This window comes from Staurois parvus, unplaced genomic scaffold (assembly GCF_062004578.1).
Source record: "Staurois parvus isolate SC_StPar_1 unplaced genomic scaffold, SC_StPar_1.0 ptg000053l, whole genome shotgun sequence".
Lineage (NCBI taxonomy): Eukaryota > Metazoa > Chordata > Amphibia > Anura > Ranidae > Staurois > Staurois parvus.
In genome coordinates, this window is record NW_028317849.1 from 5,952,625 (window position 1) to 5,977,217 (window position 24,593).

Here is a 24,593-nt window from a genome sequence, read left to right on the forward strand (position 1 = left end):
AAAAACTCCTCTAGAAACCCACTAGTTCTGGGGTTTTTTTCCAGCCAAAAAAACGCCCCTGCCAAAAAACGCTGATTACAGTCTATGTGTGCATGAACACATAGGATAACATGCTGGGTGGTTTACTGGCTGTAGAAAAAAATGCCAAAAACAGCAGCTGTAAAAACATACAGTGTGCATGAGGACTTAATCAGGGTTTTTTGGCTGGAAAAAACCCCGAACTTTCTAGAGGAATTTTTTAGGTGGAAAAATGCTATAACACTGAAAAAACTTGGTAAAATTTGCCATAACAGCGTTTTTTTTCAGCAGAAATTTTATCCACTTGACAACCGGGCTATAGCTAAATGAAGGCTACAGCGTGGTTGTCCAGTTCTGGGAGGGCATCATATGACTGCCTCCCAGAACGCGCCCTCCCACACACCCCCAGCGGCACGCACCCGGCGATCTCTGTGATTGCTGTGTCTTACGGACACAGCTGATCACGTGATGTGGTAAAAGGCTAATCACAGCTGCCTTTTAACACGTGATCAGCTGTGTCCAATGACACAGCAGATCACTGGGTAAATTAAGTTGCCGGTTGTCAGCTGCACTTTCCTCATGCTGTCACAGTGCGAGGAAAGTACTGCTGATAACCGGCAATTGTCAGAAAACAGATGGGCACTGATGATCAGTGCCCAGCAGTGCCACCCACCAGTGCCCAGCAGTGCCCCCCATCAGTGCCACCCATAAGTGCTGCCCAGCAGTTCCACCTATCAGTGCCATTAGTGAGTGTCCCCCATCAGTGTTGTCCATCAGTGCTGCCTATCCGTGCCACCTAATCAGTGTCCATCAGTGTTGCCTATCTGTGCCACATCATCAGTGCCGCCTATCAGTGCTGCCTATCCGTGCCACCTCATCAGTGCTGCCTATCAGTGCCCATCAGTGCTGCCTATCCATGCTGCCTATCAGTGCCACCTCAGTGGACATCCATCATTGCTGCATATCAGTTCTGCCTATCAGTGGCCATCAGTGCTGCCTATCTGTGCCGCCTATTAGTGCCCATCAGTGCTGCCTATCAGTGGCCATCATTGCTGCATATCAGTGCAGCCTCATCAACGCACATCAATGAAAGAGAAAAATTACCTGTTTGCAAAATGTTATAATAGAAACAAAGAAAAAAATTTTTTGCTATTTTTTTCTTTATAGCCCAAAAAATAAAACACCCAGCGGTGAGTAAATACAACCAAAAGAAATCTCTATTTGTGTGAAAAAAATAATAAAAATGTAATATGAGTACAGTGTTGCATGACCGCGCAATTGTCACTCAAAGTGCGACAGCGCTGAAAGCTGAAAATTGGCCTGGACAGGAAGGGGGAATAAGTACCTGGTAGGCAAGCGGTTAAATACCACCAAAAAAATCTCTATTTGTGTGAAAAAAATGCTAAAAATGTTTTATGGGTACAGTGTTGCATGACCGCGCAATGGTCACTCAAAGTGCGACAGCGCTGAGAGCTGAAAATTGGCCTGGTCAGGAAGGGGGTATAGGTGCCCGGTAGACAAGGGGTTATTAGGAGCAGCCTAGACATAAGTGGAATAGTGTGGAAATTAATAAGTGGCTTTCGGCTGTGCCCACGCATAGAGTATTGTGGGGCTGTGTGGTGGTGAGGAGACCTGTGTGGAAATGAATATCTGTCTTTCGGCTGTGCCCACGGATAGAGTATTGTGGGACTGTGTGGTGGTGAGGAGACCTGTGTGGAAATGAATATGTGGCTTTCGGCTGTGCCCACGCATAGAGTATTGTGGGACTGTGTGGTGGTGAGGAGACCTGTGTGGAAATGAATACGTGGCTTTCGGCTGTGCCCAAGCATGGAGTATTGTGGGACTGTGTGGTGGTGAGGAGACCTGTGTGGAAATGAATATGTGGCTTTCGGCTGTGCCCACGCATAGAGTATTGTAGGACTGTGTGGTGGTGAGGAGACCTGTGTGGAAATGAATATGTGGCTTTCGGCTGTGCCCAAGCATGGAGTATTGTGGGACTGTGTGGTGGTGAGGAGACCTGTGTGGAAATGAATATGTGGCTTTCGGCTGTGCCCACGGATAAAGTATTGTGGGACTGTGTGGTGGTGAGGAGACCTGTGTGGAAATGAATATGTGGCTTTCGGCTGTGCCCACGGATAAAGTATTGTGGGACTGTGTGGTGGTGAGGAGACCTGTGTGGAAATGAATGTGGCTTTCGGCTGTGCCCAAGCATGGAGTATTGTGGGACTGTGTGGTGGTGAGGAGACCTGTGTGGAAATGAATATGTGGCTTTCGGCTGTGCCCACGCATAGAGTATTGTGGGACTGTGTGGTGGTGAGGAGACCTGTGTGGAAATATGTGGCTTTCGGCTGTGCCCACGCATAGAGTATTGTGGGACTGTGTGGTGGTGAGGAGACCTGTGTGGAAATGAATACGTGGCTTTCGGCTGTGCCCAAGCATGGAGTATTGTGGGACTGTGTGGTGGTGAGGAGACCTGTGTGGAAATGAATATCTGTCTTTCAGCTGTGCCCACGGATAAAGTATTGTGGGACTGTGTGGTGGTGAGGAGACCTGTGTGGAAATGAATATGTGGCTTTCGGCTGTGCCCAAGCATAGAGTATTGTGGGACTGTGTGGTGGTGAGGAGACCTGTGTGGAAATGAATATGTGGCTTTCGGCTGTGCCCAAGCATAGAGTATTGTGGGACTGTGTGGTGGTGAGGAGACCTGTGTGGAAATGAATATGTGGCTTTCGGCTGTGCCCACGCATAGAGTATTGTGGGACTGTGTGGTGGTGAGGAGACCTGTGTGGAAATGAATACGTGGCTTTCGGCTGTGCCCACGGATAGAGTATTGTGGAACTGTGTGGTGGTGAGACCTGTGTGGAAATGAATATGTGGCTTTCGGCTGTGCCCAAGCATGGAGTATTGTGGGACTGTGTGGTGGTGAGGAGACCTGTGTGGAAATGAATATGTGGCTTTCGGCTGTGCCCAAGCATAGAGTATTGTGGGACTGTGTGGTGGTGAGGAGACCTGTGTGGAAATGAATACGTGGCTTTCGGCTGTGCCCAAGCATGGAGTATTGTGGGACTGTGTGGTGGTGAGGAGACCTGTGTGGAAATTAATATGTGGCTTTCGGCTGTGCCCACGCATAGAGTATTGTAGGACTGTGTGGTGGTGAGGAGACCTGTGTGGAAATGAATATGTGGCTTTCGGCTGTGCCCAAGCATGGAGTATTGTGGGACTGTGTGGTGGTGAGGAGACCTGTGTGGAAATTAATATGTGGCTTTCGGCTGTGCCCACGGATACAGTATTGTGGGACTGTGTGGTGGTGAGGAGACCTGTGTGGAAATGAATATGTGGCTTTCGGCTGTGCCCACGGATAAAGTATTGTGGGACTGTGTGGTGGTGAGGAGACCTGTGTGGAAATGAATGTGGCTTTCGGCTGTGCCCAAGCATGGAGTATTGTGGGACTGTGTGGTGGTGAGGAGACCTGTGCGGAAATGAATATGTGGCTTTCGGCTGTGCCCACGCATAGAGTATTGTGGGACTGTGTGGTGGTGAGGAGACCTGTGTGGAAATGAATATGTGGCTTTCGGCTGTGCCCACGCATAGAGTATTGTGGGACTGTGTGGTGGTGAGGAGACCTGTGTGGAAATGAATACGTGGCTTTCGGCTGTGTCCAAGCATGGAGTATTGTGGGACTGTGTGGTGGTGAGGAGACCTGTGTGGAAATGAATATCTGTCTTTCGGCTGTGCCCACGGATAAAGTATTGTGGGACTGTGTGGTGGTGAGGAGACCTGTGTGGAAATGAATATGTGGCTTTCGGCTGTGCCCAAGCATAGAGTATTGTGGGACTGTGTGGTGGTGAGGAGACCTGTGTGGAAATGAATATGTGGCTTTCGGCTGTGCCCAAGCATAGAGTATTGTGGGACTGTGTGGTGATGAGGAGACCTGTGTGGAAATGAATATGTGGCTTTCGGCTGTGCCCACGCATAGAGTATTGTGGGACTGTGTGGTGGTGAGGAGACCTGTGTGGAAATGAATACGTGGCTTTCGGCTGTGCCCACGGATAAAGTATTGTGGGACTGTGTGGTGGTGAGGAGACCTGTGTGGAAATGAATATGTGGCTTTCGGCTGTGCCCACGGATAAAGTATTGTGGGACTGTGTGGTGGTGAGGAGACCTGTGTGGAAATGAATGTGGCTTTCGGCTGTGCCCAAGCATGGAGTATTGTGGGACTGTGTGGTGGTGAGGAGACCTGTGTGGAAACGAATATGTGGCTTTCGGCTGTGCCCACGCATAGAGTATTGTGGGACTGTGTGGTGGTGAGGAGACCTGTGTGGAAATGAATATGTGGCTTTCGGCTGTGCCCAAGCATAGAGTATTGTGGGACTGTGTGGTGGTGAGGAGACCTGTGTGGAAATGAATATGTGGCTTTCGGCTGTGCCCACGGATAGAGTATTGTGGAACTGTGTGGTGGTGAGGAGACCTGTGTGGAAATGAATATGTGGCTTTCGGCTGTGCCCACGGATAAAGTATTGTGGAACTGTGTGGTGGTGAGGAGACCTGTGTGGAAATGAATATGTGGCTTTCGGCTGTGCCCACGCATAGAGTATTGTGGGACTGTGTGGTGGTGAGACCTGTGTGGAAATGAATATGTGGCTTTCGGCTGTGCCCACGCATAGAGTATTGTGGGACTGTGTGGTGGTGAGGAGACCTGTGTGGAAATGAATATGTGGCTTTCGGCTGTGCCCACGGATAAAGTATTGTGCGACTGTGTGGTGGTGAGGAGACCTGTGTGGAAATGAATATGTGGCTTTCGGCTGTGCCCACGGATAAAGTATTGTGGGACTGTGTGGTGGTGAGGAGACCTGTGTGGAAATGAATGTGGCTTTCGGCTGTGCCCAAGCATGGAGTATTGTGGGACTGTGTGGTGGTGAGGAGACCTGTGTGGAAATGAATATGTGGCTTTCGGCTGTGCCCGCGCATAGAGTATTGTAGGACTGTGTGGTGGTGAGGAGACCTGTGTGGAAATGAATATGTGGCTTTCGGCTGTGCCCAAGCATGGAGTATTGTGGGACTGTGTGGTGGTGAGGAGACCTGTGTGGAAATGAATATGTGGCTTTCGGCTGTGCCCACGGATAAAGTATTGTGGGACTGTGTGGTGGTGAGGAGACCTGTGTGGAAATGAATATGTGGCTTTCGGCTGTGCCCAAGCATGGAGTATTGTGGGACTGTGTGGTGGTGAGGAGACCTGTGTGGAAATGAATATGTGGCTTTCGGCTGTGCCCACGGATAAAGTATTGTGCGACTGTGTGGTGGTGAGGAGACCTGTGTGGAAATGAATGTGGCTTTCGGCTGTGCCCAAGCATGGAGTATTGTGGGACTGTGTGGTGGTGAGGAGACCTGTGTGGAAATGAATATCTGTCTTTCGGCTGCGCCCACGGATAAAGTATTGTGGAACTGTGTGGTGGTGAGGAGACCTGTGTGGAAATGAATATGTGGCTTTCGGCTGTGCCCATGGATAAAGTATTGTGCGACTGTGTGGTGGTGAGGAGACCTGTGTGGATGGATGCCCCATGTATGTGTCTCCCTGGCACACAGGACTACCAGGGGGATGAAAGGGAATTCCCTTAGCTGTTCACATCCTCCTCTCCCCCATTCTCAGGTCATTCATTGAGCTGGCAGTAGGGAGGAGGGAGATGGGAGCCTGCCATAGATCTTTAAAGGGTCTGTTTGTGGTGATTTATAGGGCCAAGCCCTCTCTCTCCCCCCCCCCTCCTCACATGCCCAGCCCGCCCTAGTCCGGGGCTTGGCTGGTCACAGTCGCCCTCCCATCAGCCCGCATCTGGCTCATTTATACAAGTCACCAGACGGAGTTCAGAGCAGAAGGCTAGAGCGGCGTGGAGAAGTGATGGGCTCCTGAGGAGGAAAGGAACGCCGGGTGAGGAGGAATTATTTCCAGGACAAGTCGGAACAAGGATTAAACCGTTCCCAAGTAGGGGGGAGAGCAGAGCACACACCCGCAGGGCACACTCCCCCCTCCTGTGTTGTGTGTCTGTACAGGAAGACGGTCACCCCTGCAGGGGCACTGCCTGTGGACTCTGTTCCCCAACATGACTCTCCTCTGGATTCTGGGGCTCCTCTGCGGCTGCGCCAGTGCGCACAACAATCCGTAAGTCATCCAAACTCCCTTTCTCGTGTTATTTATGTCCCTGTGTTAGGAGGGATGGAGGGAGAGATGTGCCAGGACATGGAGCTGGGAGATGATTCCACATTCTTCTGTCATGGGACAACCCTCATCACCTCTTCATGTCATTCATGGGGCAGGAGAGGCTCTGCTGGTTACATAACAGGGATAGCACAGAGCAGCTCAGTCAGACACTTTTAAAGCTGTGTTCAACCCAACCTATATGAGGGCTATGTACTAAAACTGGGGAGTGCAAAATCTGGTGTGGCTCTGAATAGAAACCAATCAGCTTCCAGGTTTTATTGTCAAAACATAAATGAACAAACGGAAGCTAGAAGCTGATTGGCTGCCGTGCACAGCTACACCAAATTTTGCACTCTCCAGTTTTAGTAAATCAACTCCAAAGTATTTTTATTTCGGTTATAGTAGTTTTTTTAGCACTGCAGCCTTTTATTTTGGATGGTGTACTGCTGTCATGGGTGTGCCAACCCAAAAGTGTACTTTATACCATACATGCTTCAAGAAATAATCGTTTTTTGTTTTCTTCTAATGGATCTTGTCCTATGGGTATATTATTATTATTATTATACAGGATTTATATAGAGCCAACAGTTTGCTCAGCGCTTTACAATATAACAGGAGACAATACAGCAACAATACAGTTCAATACAAGAGGGAAAGGAGGGTCCTGATCCTTGGAGCTTACAATCTAAAATTGTTATTATACAGGATTTATATAGCGCCAACAGTTTGCTCAGCACTTTACAATATAACGGGAGACAATACAGCAACAATACAGTTCAATACAAGAGGGATAGGAGGGCCCTGACCCTGGGAGCTTACAATCTAAGAGTATAACCAACCTATACTTTAAAAACCCATTTGATGAATATGCCACATACAGGGAAGTGGATTTCGATGGATACGATCGTAATTTACCATCGTAAGTAATCAATCACATCTGTCATCATCACATGATCAATCAAAATACAATTGATGCCAATTGATGCAGACCAAGCGATCGTTTTTTACCCTGGACAATCAAATCTGATGGAAATTGAGTGCAAAGCCCAGTACACGCGGGCTTGAATATAACACGGTTTATTTATTTAGTATAGGTATTAGCCCTCATGCAGACTTGATGTTTTTACAGCTGCTGTTTTTGGCGTTTGACCTTTTTTTCTACAGCCAGTAAACTCCCCAGCATGTTATCCTATGTGTCCATGCACACATAGACTGTAATCAACGTTTTTTGGCAGGAAAAAAAAAACAAAACTAGTGGGCTTTTAGAGGAGTTTTGTTAGCTGTAAAGACGCTCTAACGCTGAAAATGTGGCAAAATGCGGTAAACCGCTGCAAACCGGCGTTTTTGGACTTTTTTTTACATAAAAAAAATTTGGTAAAAAAAAAAATCGAAAAACGCCGCTAAACACTAATGCAAAAACACAAAAAAAAGCTGAAAAACTCACGTTTTTAATGTGACTTTACAAAACTAACATTACCAGCGTTACCAAAACGTCCCGTGTGCATGAGGGCCTATATAGGTCAATATACGCATATTTACATTATTATTATTTTACAGGATTTATATAGTTTATGCAGCATTTTACAACATAGGGGCAGACAGTACAATTACAATACAAATTAATACAGGAGGATTCAGAAAGCCCTGCTCGTTAGAGCTTACAATCTAAGTCTAGGTTCACACCTAGGCAGGTTGCATTTCTGCATTTTGTTTTGGGTTGCATTTTTGCACCTGTGTTCTTGACGCGTTTTTGATGCATTTTTTATTTTTTTTTATTTTTTTTTAAGTTTTTCTTGTTGCTAGGCAGATTTTAATTGCAAAACGCAGCAAAAACACAATACATGCTTTTCTGCAGTGTTCCAATTGAAGTCTATAGGACCAAAAACGCAATGTTTTGTATTAAAAAAATTCCCTTACCCATTCCAAAAAATGCACCGGGTGAAAACGCGGAGATGTGAACCTGTCTCATAGGAATTCATGCTACATGGGCTGTACTGCATTTCTGCAAAAGGCGGCAGAAAACGTTTAGGTGTGAACCTAAGGTTATACATTGTACATTCACAGCAGTCCCTAACCCTCAAGGAGCTTACAATCTAAGGTCCCTAACTCACATTCATTCATACACATACTAGGGCCAATTTAGACAGGAGTCAGTTAACCTACCAGCATGTCTTTGGAGTGTGGGAGGAAACCGGAGTACCCAGAGGAAACCCACACAGTCACAAGGAGAACATGCAAACTCCAGGCAGGTGGTGGCGTGGTTGGGAGGTTCAACAGAAAGCGGTCAACATTCGGCACGTGTGTACACCAGCCTGTCCAACAGAAGCCAGCCAGCTTCTGTCGAACTGGCATTCTAGAAAACCAGTATCCAATCAGTGCTGGCAGCTAATGGCTACTAGTGCTGACCGGTGTGTTTGGCGGGGGGAGGGGGGGGGGTTTGTGGATAGTATAGTGAGCTCTTCAGTTTTTTTTCCATTCAGTTGAATGAAAAGAAAAAACAAAACAAAAAAAACACTGATGTACCAGGCTTGTAGCTCGAATCTCGAAAACACTCAAACAAAAACCTTAGGGCAGCACAGTGGCTAAATGGTTAGCACTTCCCCCTGGCAGTACTAGGGGCGTTGGTTCGAATCCCAGCCACGGCACCACCTGCCTGGAGTTTGCATGTTCTCCCTGTGCCTATGTGGGTTTCCTCCCACATTCCAAAGACTTGCTGGTAGGTAAATTGGCCCTAGTATGTGTATGTATGAATGTGAGTTAGGGACATTAGATTGTACACCCCTTGAGGGGTAGGGACTGGTGTGAATGTACAATATACATATGTTAAGCGCTGCGTAAATTGGCAGCGCTATATAAGTACCTGAAATAAATAAATATTGTTTTCAATAGCACTTGTTCACATCTCAGCACCCTGTCGCTTGTAGCAAAAGCGTCTCTCGCTCAAAAAAGTACATGAGCTACTTTTCAGGCAGAATTCAGTGTTTTTGTCCACATAGACGTCAGTGGAAACACCTGCAAAGCACAACATTTACGAGCTTTTACGAGAGTTTTTTCAAGCATTTTGTCACACATTTTTTGCTCAAACAGCAGCTCTCTGCCCCTTTTTCAGCAGCAATTCACAGGTTTTAGTTGAAAAATTCCTGAAAAAACAAACACCTGGCAAAAGTGGCAAAAACACGCAATTCTGCTAAAAAAAAAACACTCAAAAATGCTTGAAAATGTAAAGTTTAGGTGTGAATGTAGCCTTAAGCTTGCCATACATGGATTGAAATTCAGCTGGTGGAGCAGTGACTGGCTGAATTTCAATCCATGTATGAGCAGACTGGCTGTACACAAGTTGACCTATTGATGGACTTTTTTTACAAACAGCCTTTGGGGTTTTTACTGAACAATCAGTGTCTCCAGCTATTGCCGGCAATACTGATCATTGTATTTTGCTGGCAGAGAAGTTTCCCCGCTGTCCGAATACAATAGCTCCGCAGAAAGGATTCCCCCATCCATCTCGAATGTGAGGACAGGGGAACCCCTGGTTGAATGAAGAACAATGAATAATATATGGCCAGCTGAAGGGCCAGTTCACACTAGGAATCGCACAGAAACGTGATGTGTGTTCTTGTGCAATTTCCATGCAGTTCAGTGCAGTGCAGTGCAATTTGAGCCCATTCATTTTGAATGGGCTCAAATAGCACTGCATCACATGTATGCACTACTTTTGGAAACATGCTGAAACCGAATTACATGGTACTTCTCTACCATGCAATCTAGTGCAGGCAAACGCACAGCGTTTGGGGTGTCATTAACTTAACATCGACACCCGCAACTGTAGTGCATTTTGAACAATGTGCAGGAAACACACAGACCGTAGGTTTCTCGCACCACATTCTGATGTGAACAGAGCCTTAATTATTATTATTATATTATTATACAGTATTTATATAGTGCCAAAGGGTTTGCTCAGCGCTGTACAATAGCAAGGGGGACAGAACATGAGACAAGACAGAAACAATACAATACACGAGGGGTTCGAGGGCCCTGCTCTTTCGAGCTTACAATCTAGGAGGGAGGGATAATAATGTAAAGGGAAGTTTTGACTACTGAATTGTTTGCAGATTTGATCATTTTGATCGAATCACACATTGATTGATTAATGAAATAAAAATGAGCATGGCTATACATGCTTCTTTAAATGATCGACTTTGTTTCCGTTCGATCTCACCCAATAGGAATAATCGATCTATAGTCGACACTGCAATTGATCGATATGCCATCCACATGGGAAGTGGATTTCGATCAATAGTTAGACGATGCAATCGTAAGATATTAATCACATCTCTGTTTTCACCAAGCAATAATCAAATCGATCAAACTACAAACAAACTTATTGACAAAGCATCTCAGTGCTGCTGATTAATGCAACACAATCAATAATTTTTTAGTTTGATCAATCAGAAGGGAAGTTATGACTATTCAATTGTTTATTCATTCAGATGATAAAATCAAAGCGTGTATGGACCTCCTTAGACTTACCATAAACTTTGTAACCTAATTGCACAGTTCCCTTAACCACTTCCAGTCCGGACACTTTTACCCCCTTCCTGTCCAGTCCAATTTTCAGCTTTCAGGGCTATCACACTTTGAATGACAATTGCGTGGTCATGCAACACTGTACCCATATGAATTTTTTAGCATTTTTTTTAGACAGATAAAGCTTTATTTTGTTGGTATTTATTCACCACTGGGAGTATTATTTTTTTTGCTATGTAAATGAAAAAGTCCAAAAATTTTGAAAAAAAGTGTTTTTCTTATAAACTTTTGCAAATAAATCATATTTCATCATAAATCTTGGCCAAAATGTATTCCGTTATCTTTTTAGTCGAAAAAAAAATAACCCAAATTAGTTTATAACCAAAAATTATAATTTTTAAACTTTTATTTACATTTTTATTTAATTTTTTTGTATTATTTTTTTTTTTTTTTTTAACATACTGTCACCCTAGCAGTACAGGGTCACCATGGTACTACTTATGGGGGGTGATGAAGATTTTTTTTTTTTTACACTGATTGCTTTTACACCCATAAAGGCTGTAAAAGCAATAATTTCTCCTTCTCTCTGGCTGCATTCTTGCAGCCATTGAGAACTACTGTGTGAGCTGTGATTGGTCACAGCTTGTCACATGGTCCAAGGCTGTTGTGATTAGCCTTGTACCATGAGACCTCTGTGATCATTCACATATTTCACATGTAGTAAGCAATGATGTCAGAAGTGACATCTTGCTTACTACTCTGCATGTGATCACTGATTGGCCAATCAGTGATCACATGATCAGGACCTCGCAGAGAGGTCCCGTACGATGATTGGTGTTCCACTGTGTCCGGAGGACATGGCAGGCACCAGATCGCGGTGCTGCACGCTCCCAGGGAGTGCGCACAAGCAGGGGGTGGGGAGGCCGTTTATATACAACGGCTGGACGGGAGGTGGTTAATGTTGGTCATATCCACTTCAGTTTTTTTTATAATTTCAATCAATATGTGATTCGATTAAAGACAGTCGAATCCACAAACAAACAGTCATAACTTCCCATTTGATTGATTTAGACTCTATTTAGATTGGATTCAATCAAACTGAATCGTTTAGCCAGGGTGGAAAGTTTCTTAATGACTTTTTGGCCTCATGTACACATGAACTCACCTAGTCGTTAAACTCTCCTGGCAGCAGAAAAACGCTAAAAGCAGCAAAAATGTGTCTAAATGCACTACTGCGTTTAGCGTTTGGATGTTTATTCATGTGATTGGCCAGAGTATGTTCCATTGACATGGATAAACGCCCAAGCACTAAACGCCGCTACCGTTTAGCTTCGTTTTTTGGTGTGTTTAGCTTTTTTGGCCAAAACGTTCCTCTCTGGTACCCGATTATTCTGCTCTCAGAGGAATACTTAACTGCCCCTAAACTCTGCAGCTCCTAAACTCTGGTAAAATGGTATATTTGCATGTACACATAGGCGTTTATTGAGTTGAGTTCAGGGGCTTTGGCAAAAAAAAAGGCCAAATGCTCCTAAACTCATATTTAGAAGCAGCAGTGTACATGAGGCCTAAGTTCAACATTGTATGAGAAAGAAGGGATTTTCAAGGTGCTCAAGAATTTTTTCACACTTAATATATACTACAATCAATACAAAGCTTTATTCCATATTATCATAGAAAAAAACTACATCACTTTAGTAGTCCTGAAAGGTATAAAACCAACATAATACTTCATATTGCTTGAAGTTCACCATGCAACAATTCCAACTTGGCATGTTTTGCCAAATTTCTGGCTTCTTCAGGATATTTACAGATAGTTGCATATAATTGCCACTAAAAAAAACTAAAATACAAACAATAAACAAATTGATTTTACAAAATTACAAAAAATAGTAACAGAGTCATCCATGCAATACATACAAAGTTAATGACAATCTCTACTAAATATAGGTGTTTATGGGGTTAACCCACTGAGGCCATTCTTACCAGGTATGTCTTGATATATGGAAGACCCAGCAAACAAGCATCCACTTCTATATCCCCAAAGGAATCCAAGATGAACCAAAAGATGGAAAAGGCTGCAACTCACCAATGTTGACCTCCCTACGAACAAATAAATCAACATCTCAATACAGCAAGAAAAAAAAAAAAAGCCTACGTTGTTCTGCACCATTGAGATACTTTGTTGATTATATTTCTATCAGATTATGAAACTACATGGTGGAAACAGAGATACGATCGATAACTTGGGTTCATAATCAAAATTAATGGGTTTTCAACTATAGATTATTTCTATCGGAAGAGATCAGTCAGAAAAGAAATTGATTATTTATTGAAGCATATATAGTCACCATTAATCTATCATAAAATATATAGTGCAAAGACCTGCCTGATTTGAATGGATTGTTTAGGTGTACCCTTGAATTACATTTTTGTAAATCTGCATACAACATGTTGCAATTCTTCTCTACAATCTTCTTTAGATCTACTAACAATTGTGTTGTACAAGAGCCTTCCCGATTGGCTGCAGATTGATTTAATAGCTTAGGTAGAGCTTTATATTAGATCATTTTGGTAAATCTAGTTGATTGTAACCTTTAGATGTGGTGAGTTCATTAGTATTATTTATTTATTTCAGGTACTTATATAGTGCTGTCAATTTACACAGCACTTTACATATATATTGTACATTCACATCAGTCCCTAACCCTCAAGGGGTGTACAATCTAAGGTCCCTAACTCACATTCATACACAGACATACTATGGCCAATTTAGACAGGATCCAATTAACCTACCTGCATGTCTTAGGAGTGTGGGAGGAAACCCTCACAGGCACAGGGAGAACATGCAAACTCCAGGCAGGTGGTACTGTGGCTGGGATTTGAACCAATGACCCTAGTACTGCCAGGTGGACGTGCTAACCAATAAGCCACTGTGCCGTCCAATGTTCATCTTGTATGTGTTTTTCCTCTATTTCCGCCTGGTGGTGCGGCCAGTAAATCTGTGACATTTTAACTTCCTTTAACAGACTGAGCTGTCCTACACATGGACAGTTAGGTGGTTGAGACAAACCATTTACCACTGATCGGGTGGTTACAATGATCAGCTTTTATTTATTTCTATAAAACCTTTATCCCAAAAGAAAAAAAAGACTGTTGCTGTAACTACTTAGGGTCGATGCTTAAATCTCTGCTCCTAGGGGAGTTTAGCATTTTGCCTGTAGAAGCTAATGTTATCCTATGTGTCCATGCACATTAGGTCGTTTAGAGGCATATTTTAAGCTCCCCAATTAGAGGTAGAAAAACAATATTCTGTTTTGCATTTTTGAGAATGGTTTCTGGCAGGAAAAAAAATGCTACACGCTCCTAACCACTAATACAAAAACACTCAAAAAACAGCCTTTTTTATTCTGCCAGGAGCACTGGCAATTTTTGAAGCCAGTGTACATGGAGCCTTAAAAAGTTTTAGCTAGAGTTTGACTTAAATTTCTTAGTGAAGTCCATAAATATCTGCAACTGCATCCAAAGCTAGCCACACACTGATTGAAATGTGTCAGTTGAGCGGGGATCAGGCAGATTTTGATCAGTGTGTGGGCTCCCTCACTCAACGAAAGTTGATTGTTTCTTGACTTCTGTCAAAGGGACATGTTGGACAATTTTCCATCAATCAGCTGCTTCAGCCAGTCAGCTTCAGCCACTGATCAACCTATTCTGACAGTGGTAGTTGCTTCGTTTGTGTGTATGGAGGAATGTGTATGGCCAGCTTAACACTACCCTTTCCCCAGATGCTGCTGTCCAAGGATGTCTCTGTTGCTCTTCCACCCAGAGTGGAGACACCCTAAAGCTCCATGTACATGGGACACTTCTATACGATGGAAACTGACTGCTGGAAAATGCAGGTTAAAAACCGCCTGTTTAGCCGCGTTTGCATACCGCGTTTATGAGCGTTTAGAAGCGTTTTTTAAAGATAACCTCAGGAGACCTTCCAAAATGCCCAGAATGCATTGAAAAACAGTAAAAAATTAACTTTCAAACATTTTGAGAGAAATAGAGAGAACAGAAGCAGAGAGAGAGCAGTATGTGTTGAGATTAACTCTCTTTTTTTTGTGGTGTTTGGATGTGTTCCAGCTCATTTCTGTGCAGAAATGATTGCAGCAGTGTCTAACATATTTTCTTTCATGTGAAACCTCAAAGTGTGGTGTACTAGGTCCATTTGAGTGCCGGGAAAACGCTTTGCATGCATTTTTCATGATGAAAAAAAGACTCTGGACAGCATCTGGAATTGGAAGAGTTAAAAACATTTTGCAAACGCTTCTAAACACGGTTAGCTGCGTTTACAAGCATTTGGCGTTTGAAACGCTGATAAAATCTACTCCTGAATGCAAGTTTGGTGCGTTAAAAAAAACGACTGTAAACTCAACTGCCTGTAAACGACTGTAAATGACATAGTGTACATGAACACAGGAAAACATTAGGGAGAGTTCAGGGGCTGCTGAAAAAAAAACGCAGAAAAGCTCTTAAACGTGAGTTTATCAGCTGCAGTGTACATGGAGCCTAACAGGAAATGTGTTACTGGCTGGTTCACCATTTGTACATAAAAGAAAAAAAAGCCTAAAAGAGAAAACAAATGCAGCCACCACACTAAAGGATACATTTTTTGTTTTTGAGTTTAATACAGGATATAGTTGTCTATGTACATACGGAATAAATAGATTTTACATGTTAGTGCTACATATTGAGTGCTGGCAAATAAATTCACAGTATTTGGACTATTCAGTACGTTTTCAGGACTGTCTTTAAAGGAATGTACCTTATTTATGAGGTTAAGCAAAACTTTTTTTGCTTCCTATATTTTCTTTGTATCTGAAATTCACCAACCGTTACTGTATGTTACCTGTCCTGTCATTTGGAAGAGTAGACATTATTACATTCCTACCATTCCAACTCCTCTACATCTGTAACTTTAGTAACGGCTGTGTGAAATAACTTTTGGCATAGTGCTGGAAGATAGATCACACAGAGATGTGATCTGCAGAAAATATGCCAGCATAGAGGGATGAGTAATATCGCACAGTGCTATGGTATTTATGTAGTATGGTACAGTGTATATCATTAGAAACATTCTAGGATCAAATGTAACACTGTCTTAACCACTTCCAGTCCGGACACTTTTACTCCCTTCCTGTCCATACCAATTTTCAGCTATCAGCTCTATCACACTTTTAATGACAATTGTGCAGTCATGCAACACTGTATCCATATGAATTTTTTAGCATTTTTTTGAGACAGATAAAGCTTTATTTTGGTGGTATTTATTCACCACTGAGATTTTTATTTTTTTTTGCTATGTAAATGAAAATGTCCAAAAAATTTTTAAAAAAGTGTTTTTCTTAAAAAATGTTTCAAATAAATAGTATTTCATCATAAATCTTGGCCAAAATGTATTCTGTTATCTTTTTAGTAAAACCAAAATAACCCAAATTAGTTTATAACCAAAAATATAATAATTATAATTTTTTTATATTATTATTTAATTATTTTTTCACACACTGTCGCCCTAGAAATTCATTGTCACCATAGTGACACTGTACTACTTGTGGGGGGTGATGAAGATTTTTTTTTTTTTACAGTGATTGCTTTTACACCCATAAAGGCTGTAAAAGCAATAATTTCTCCTTCTCTCTGGCTACATTCTTGCAGCCATTGAGAACTACTGTGTGAGCTGTGATTGGTCACAGCTTGTCAGATGGTACAAGGCTGTTGTGAATAGCCTTGTACCATGTGACCTCTGTGATCATTCACAGATTTCACATGTAGTAAGCAATGCTGTCAGAAGTGACAGCATTGCTTACTACTCTGCACGTGATCACTGATTGGCCAATCAGTGATCACATGATCGGGACCTCATAGAGAGGTCCCATCTGACGATCCGTGTTCCACTGTGTCCGGAGGACACAGCGGGCGCCGGATCGCGGTGTTGTGCGCTCCCAGGGAGCGTGCACAAGCAAGTTGCGGGGAGGCCGTTTTATAAACGGCCATCTGACCCTGCAGTGCCACCGTCCGGCCGTTTATATACATGGGCTGGACGGGAGGTGGTTAAGCTGGCCAAAGTATGTACTTTTTTTTATAATCTGCTTTATATTAATTTACATCTGTGTAGTGCAAGGGCCAGTCTAAACAAACTGTTTAATTTATATCCAGTGCTGCAGACTCTAATACCGCAGAGCCCATTCTAATTTTTCACATGATTCTAATACCTGATTATAATATGTGTGGTTTAAGGTCAGCCTAGACATGAGATGGGTCTTCCATTGCATTTAAAAAGTAGAGATAAACAATGATAAAGTGGTTGTAAAGGCTCAAAACCTTCTATGTGCACCAGCCCACCTAATACTTACCTGAGCACCGTCGCGATCCAGCACGAGAGCCTTGACTCCCGCTGCTGTCAATCACAGCCATTGAGCCAATGAGGAGGAAGAGGGGGTGGGGCCAAGTCACAGCTCTGTTTGTGAATGGACACGCAGAGCAGTGGCTTGGGAGTGAGCCTGCTTGGGTGCTCACATAGCAAGCTGCTGGCTCTGGGCACACCTGGCAGGAGGGAGGGGCCAGGAGCGCCGATGGGGAACCTGAGAAGAGGAGGATTGGGGCTGCTCTGTGCAAAACTACTGCACAGAGCAGGTAGGTATAACATGTTTGTTATTTAAAAAAAAATGCATTTAATATCACTTTAAAAATGTTACTATCATCCAGATAGAACCTGTACATGTAGTTACGACCTAATCCAACACTTACAGTACATAACTATTAAAACATTTGTAAAGCTTAACCACTTGCCCTCCTGAGGATTTACCCCCCTTCCTGACCAGGCAATTTTTTGCGATACGGTGCTACATTACTTTAACTGCACGGTCATGCAGTGCTGTACTTAATTGAACTTAAATGTACTTAAATGAAATTTATGTAATTTTTTTCCCACAAATAGAGCTTCCCACAAACCTCTGCATTTTGCATTTTATAAATTTTGCATTTTATACTAGTAATGGCGGCGATCAGTGACTTATAGCGGGACTGCGGCGGGCATTCTGACACTGAGTGGGAACTGACTAACTGCAACTGACATCCCCAGTGATCAGTGCCAATAAAAAGCAGTGACACTGTACTAATGAAATTGGGCAGGAAGGGGTTGGGGCGATCTGGGGCGATCAAAGGCTTAACAGTGCGCTGTGTGTGTTTTACATTGTGTGCTGTGTGCTGTGTGCTGCTTTACTTGTGAGACATGCTGCTTCGTATCTCTTTGCTGTGCAAAGCAATACAAAGCAGTATGTCCATGCTGACAGGAGAGAGATCTGTGTTGTTTTCAGATGTTTACACACTGATCTCTCCCCTCTCAGCCCTCCCGACGATCACTGAGTCCCAGCCAGGGATCGCTGGTCGGGACCCTGTGATTGACATTCCCAGCAGCCAATAGCGGCGCGGGTAAGGCGCCCCCTACTCGGAAATGCAGATCACGTATATATACGTGGTGTTGCACAGAGCAGCCCCGAACCTTATCTTCTAGGGTACCATGCTGGGTATCTGGGCTCCTCCTCTTCTTGGAAGCCACTTCCTATGGGGGTTCACCTATGGGCTTGCTCCCAAACTAGGCTGTGTGCATCTCTTGACACAAACAGTGTGGCTCAAATGCGCTTGATAATAAAATCATGAAAATTTTAAGTAGAAAATAAGTTGCATAGCAAGGAAGCCTGCTCAAAATATTAGCATTATGTGGCTGGATACAGTAGCTATAATCATGGCAGAATAATTCATAAACCAAAAACCAGGTAAACAAGTGCATTACAAGGCAAGTACTATAACCTAGTAAACAAAGCTTGGAGAGAAGCCAGACAGATACTTTTAAAATAATGGCACAAAACTTAACCAATTCATCCCCATGCCTATTCTGACACTTCTCTTCTACTTGTAAAAATCAGCATTTTATAGCTTGAAAATTACTTAGAACCTCCAAACGCAGAGACCCTAGAGAATAAAATGGTGGGTGAAATTTTTAATGCGACACGGTATTTGTGCAGCCATTTTTCATATGCAATTGTTTTGGAAAAAAATACACTTTGATGAATTTTAATGCACACAAACACAATATAATACCCAATTGTTTGGTAAAATATAAGAGATGCCGTTACGGCCAAATAAATAGATACCTAACATGTCATGCTTTAAAATTGCGTGCACTTGTGGAATGGGGACAAACTACAGTACTTAAAAATCTTCATAGGTGACACTACTTTAAAAATCTTTACAGGTTACCAGTTTAGATATACACAGGAGGTCTGGTGCTAGAATTATTACTCTCACTATATTATTTGTGGTGATACTTCATATGCGTGGTACACTGTTTACATATGCATGCACAACCTACATATGCATTCGCCTTTGCACGCCAGCACAGGGGAGCTTAAATTTAATAATAATTTATTTGTACGTTTTAAATTTTTTTAAATCACTCTTATGACTGTCACAAGGGATGACCAGCATCCCTTATGATAGCTGGTACATTGACAGGTCCTCTTTATGGAGAGATCTGGGGTCTATTATACCCCCGATCTCTCCTGTGCCCTTAAAAGCATCAGATCAAACCAAGATTGGTTTGATCAAATGCTTTCCCAAGCCAGTAATGGCTTGTTTACATCCTGGTGAAACAGGAAGTGACAAAACACTTGTCACTTCTGGTTTCTTATACCATAGAGAAGATTGGGAGCATTCCGGTCCTTGAACATCTCTATGGTAAGCCGGCGGAACCGCCAGCTTCACACCCAGATTCCCCCAGTGGGACAGGAGAGCTAGGGAAGGCAGCGGGAGAGGGGCCCCTTACATTGCCTGTAAAAGTGTTCCAGCACCTAATAAGCTGCTAGAATTGTTTTTACATAAAAGTGCATCACCACCTAAAAAAAAAAACAGGGACAATACCTGTAGCTGCAGACATTCTCCTAGTTTAACCACTTCAACCTTGCGATGTATGGGTACATCACTGATGCTGAAGCAGTTAAGATATGCCAGACCATACAAAGAAATATTATTAAATATATTTTCCCATTTAGAGCGGTGACACTACAAGCTGTCCCGGTACCCCCTCAACCCTCCTAGTACTTATCCTGCGTTATATAGTTCCGTCAAGCGCACACGCCAGAGGGGTAAAAGTGGGTAAGGTATGAGGTCACCTGCTAATACTGGAAGAGCTGCCCCACATGGCGCACAATGGTGGGTGACATCATCACGTTGTGAGTGCCAGGAGTGTGCCTAAACTTGCACTTCAAACATGCTGAAACTTAGGCCTTTGTGAAGGCCAGCCTGTAAAAATTCCAAGACTTGTGCAGATTCTGGTGATAACAGGTTCCAAGATCTTCTTTCAGCTAAATGAATGAACTCCGTTTATTACTTATGTTAAGTAAGAATCCCCACCCTGCACTTATAAAGCGATAACAAGATTAGTAAATCAAACTTCTAAGCATTAAATAAATATATTATTTATATTATAATGTTACATGTATGAAGCTGCTACATTCAAAAACCCACAGTGTTTAATTAAATGAAAGCATATACAGATACACTATATTGCCAAAAGTATTAGGACGTCCCACCAGATCGATGAATTCGGGTGTTCCAATCACTTCCATGGTCACAGGTGTATAAAATCAAGCACTTAGGTATGCAGACTGCTTCTACAAACATTTGTGAAAGAATGGGTCCATCTCAGGAGCTCAGTGAATTCAAGCGTGGTAACATGATAGATTGCCACCTGTGCAATAATAATACATTTCCTTGCTTCAGATTAGCACAACAACAGTGCGTAGAGACCTTCATGGAATTTCCATGGCTGATCAGCTTCATCCAAGCCTTACATCAAGTGCAATTCAAAGCACTGAATGCATTGGTGTAAAGCAAGCCGCCACTGGACTCTAGACCAGTGGAGATGTGTTCTCTGTAGTGACGAATCATGCTTCTCTATCTGGAAATCTGATGGATGTGCCTGGGTTTGGTGGTTGCCAGGAAAACGGAACTTGCCTTGCTGCATTGAGCCAAGTGTAAAGTTTGGTGGAGGGGGGATTATGGTGTTGGGTTGTTTTTCAGGGTTTGGGCTTGGCTCCTTAGTTCCAGTGAAGGGAACTCTTAAGGCGTCAGCCTACCAAGACATTTTGGACAATTTCATGCTCCCAACTTTGTGGGAACAGATTGGGGATGGCTTCTTTCTATTCCAATATGACTGAGCACCAGTGCACAAAGCAAAGTCCATAGAGACATGGTTGAGCAAGTTTGGGGTGGAGGGACTTGACTGGCCTGCACAGAGTCCTGACCTCAAACCAATAGAACACCTATGGGATGAATTAGAGCGGAGACTGTGAGCCAGGCCTTCTCGTCAGACATCAGTGCCTGACCTCACAAATACGCTTCTGAAAGAATGGTCAAACATTCACATAGACACACTCCTAATCCTTGTGGACAGCCTTCCCAGAAGAGTTGAAGCTGTTATAGCTGCAAAGGGTGGGCCAACTCAATATTGAGCCCTACGGATAAAGACTGGGGTTCCATTAAAATTCATGTGCGTGTAAAGGCAGATGTCCCAATACTTTTGGCAATATAGTGTATGTATACCACCAATGCAGCACTTCACAGATCCATTAGTCATCTAGTCATCTGTCATCTAGTCAGTGAATTGTAACAAAACTGTAAAAGTATAACATCAATGAATCAAAGTTCCAAACTGCAACATAGGTACCATATCTTCTTTTAATTGTGTCCATTGTCTTTTTTTCATAAACACAAATTCTTCACCCAACACACATGGGTAATTGGAATCTCACTCGTTCTTTAGCCTCTCCTTCTCAAGACAGGCTATAGTGCTTTTTTGCAGGTTAAAACCTTCCTAGTTTGGTTGATTTTGGTTCCAGCAACTCAGATTGATACGTGGTATACTCGTAATAAAGTGTTGCAATTTTTAAATATATAAAAAGTTACAATTAAACTCACATAAAATTAGTGCACATCGGCACTATGCAAGACAATATGTGGGAAGCAGTAGTTTGCTCTGTCCCAGCTGAAAGCTGAGGAGCAGCTCACCACTCTGTATCCACATACAACCTAGGTTCCCAGCATGCTGCTGGTCCCCAATGTGTTTCAATATCAAAAGACTTTGTCAAGGGAACATTCCCTTCATACTTTTCTTGATTGCTGGCTAAAACCAGAATGTCATCTAAATAATAATGGACTCTTAGACAGTTACTTCTTAGGATGGCTATGATCAGGGGCGGACTGACCATTTGGAAACTCGGGCACTGCCCGAGGGCCCGGGGTCAGTAGGGGGCCCCATGAGATGCCCCTGGTATCTTTTTCATAGGCTTTTTTGAGTTTGGGCAAGGACACAGGGGCCCCATGATCCCCTATTGCCCGGGGGCCCCATGAGTTGTCAGTCCACCCCTGGCTATGATATATGGTAAAATGACTTTTGTGGATGTCCTTGGAGGGTGAATGGGGGTTAAATAATAAGCACTCTTTGGAGGAATAGAGGCACCATTCCTCTCACTGACAGAGAAGCAACATAAGTCCATCTAACACAGGGTCACCATTCCTGCAACAGACACAGAGGCACCATTCCACCAACTGATACAGGAATCCCATTCCTCCCACTGATACAGAGGCACATTTCCTCAAACTAACACAGTGGTACCATTCCTCCCACTGATGCAGAGGCATCATTCCTCCCACTGACGCAGAGACATCAATCCTCCAACTAACGCAGAGGCATCATTCCTCCAGCTGACGCAGAGGCATCATTCCTCCAGCTGACGCAGAGGCATCATTCCTCCAGCTGACGCAGAGGCATCATTCCTCCAGCTGACGCAGAGGCATCATTCCTCCAGCTGACGCAGAGGCATCATTCCTCCAGCTGACGCAGAGGCATCATTCCTCCAGCTGACGCAGAGGCATCATTCCTCCAGCTGACGCAGAGGCATCATTCCTCCAGCTGACGCAGAGGCATCATTCCTCCAGCTGACGCAGAGGCATCATTCCTCCCACTGACACAGAGACACCATTCCTCCAACTGACGCAGAGGCACCATTCCTTCCTCTGACACAGGGGCATCATTCCTCCAACTGAGGGTGAGGGTGGGAAGCAGTTCACATCCAAACAGCAGCTCTGGGAGGCTTTTCTGACATCTTGCAAACAAATTCAAGCAGAAACTGTCCAAAAACTCACAAGTTCAATGGATGCAAGGCTTGTGAAGCTGCTATCAAATAAGGGGTCCTATGTTAAAATGTAATGTGACCTGTTAAAATGTTTAAAAAGTTAAAATGTTGTTAAATGTTTGATTGAAATAGCTTTTGATTTCAGTAAATATGCTGCAAATACAACAAATGACAATTTTCAGTTCTTTACAACCTATAAAGTGTTTTGAAACTTACTGTGCGTAATAATTTGGAACAGTGCATTGTAAGTTTTTTATGTTTAAAAAAAATACTGTTATCATTAGGAGGTTTGTTCAATAAAATGTGAATTGTACTCTTAATAGTTGATAACATGAGAATTATGCTGACTGTTATTTACATCAATTATTTAGGTAAATGAGAAAAATATCATTTGCATAATAATTTGGAACAGGGTGTATTGCTTCCAGCTGATACTGGGACCACCGACCAAACAGAGGGGTATTTAAAATTCCTGATGACCTCTGAAGCAGGGATATTTATTACTCAGAGGCTATGATTTACTAAAGGCAAATAAACTCTGCAAGTGAGGTTGCTCCAGAGCTTAGTAAAAGAGATAAAGCTTCACTTTGCCAAGAATACCCAATCACATGCAAGGAAAATTAAAAAAAAAAACAGCATTTTTGCTTGTGCATGATTGGATGTTGGAAGTCAGCAGATCTTTACCACATTTACTAAGCTCTGGAGAGTGATGCAGTAGGTGTTCCAAGGGCCTACTATTCTGCTTAGGGTCATAATATAGAAGCAGAGCCCTTAGCTGTAGATCAGAATTGGAAATTGGATTCTGGATATGACTGACTCCGTGCCAGCCATTGGCCATTCGCTAGTTAATGATGTAAAGAACAATGTATGGGGAACAGAGAGGAAGGTTTCTCAATGATAGGGGCATATTTTTCTCAAAAGAAAACAAAGTGCCATATTGCTTGGAAAATTGTCTGAGTTACTTTATTAAATAACACACTTACTTAAGATAGGATTAAACCCCAAATCAAACATTTACTATGTTGTAGATTACCAAATCTTAGATGTGGTGGCTGCATTAGTTTTCTTTCACGTATCTTCACTTTGTTATCCTGTCAGTAATGGTCCCCAAACACTAGATGTAAAACCATTTGAAATTCTGTCATTTAGCTAGTTCGCTTTTTGTCCAGTTATTGGACACAAAAGGAAATAATTTTTTACTTTTCAGAGCCAAAAAAATCGGAACTGGCTGCCGAATGAACGATGAATTAAAAGGTTAATGTGTTTCGCGCCTTGTTAAAAATCGAACTGTCCGCACTGCGCATTTGTTTCAAGACGGACAAAAAAACGATTCATTTATGTCCATTGAATGAATTATAGTGGGAAATTTGGTCATTACATGATGGCACTATTGTTTGCTCTCACACAAGTGTTTGTTATTCTAAAACAAGTTTGAATGATTTTTCAGCTAGTGTATGATTAGCATAAGTTTGTTATTTTTCAACTTCTTTTAACAGGCCAAGATATTCAGCAAAGGTGGCAGTTATAGGGTTGAGACAAACCATTTAACAGTGACAGGGACAATGGTCATCTTTCATAAAACCTTGCTGTAACTGCTTAGTGCATCTAAGGCCGGCCATAGA

At 43.0% G+C, this 24,593-nt stretch overlaps 1 protein-coding gene across 2 annotated transcripts in view; it reads left to right on the plus strand.

The window, feature by feature from the left end:
* The first annotated feature begins 5,808 nt into the window (after positions 1 to 5,808).
* The window catches only part of CPAMD8 (C3 and PZP like alpha-2-macroglobulin domain containing 8), a 204,962-nt gene continuing 186,177 nt past the window's right edge, over positions 5,809 to 24,593 (plus strand). The window contains exon 1 of one of the 2 annotated variants that reach the window (XM_089667566.1): positions 5,809 to 6,172. In XM_089667566.1, the coding sequence (XP_089523692.1) occupies positions 6,114 to 6,172 (59 nt within the window). In that variant the 5' untranslated portion in view covers positions 5,809 to 6,113. The remainder of the gene's footprint in view (positions 6,173 to 24,593) is intronic. The other variant, XM_089667561.1, reaches the window with a different exon arrangement.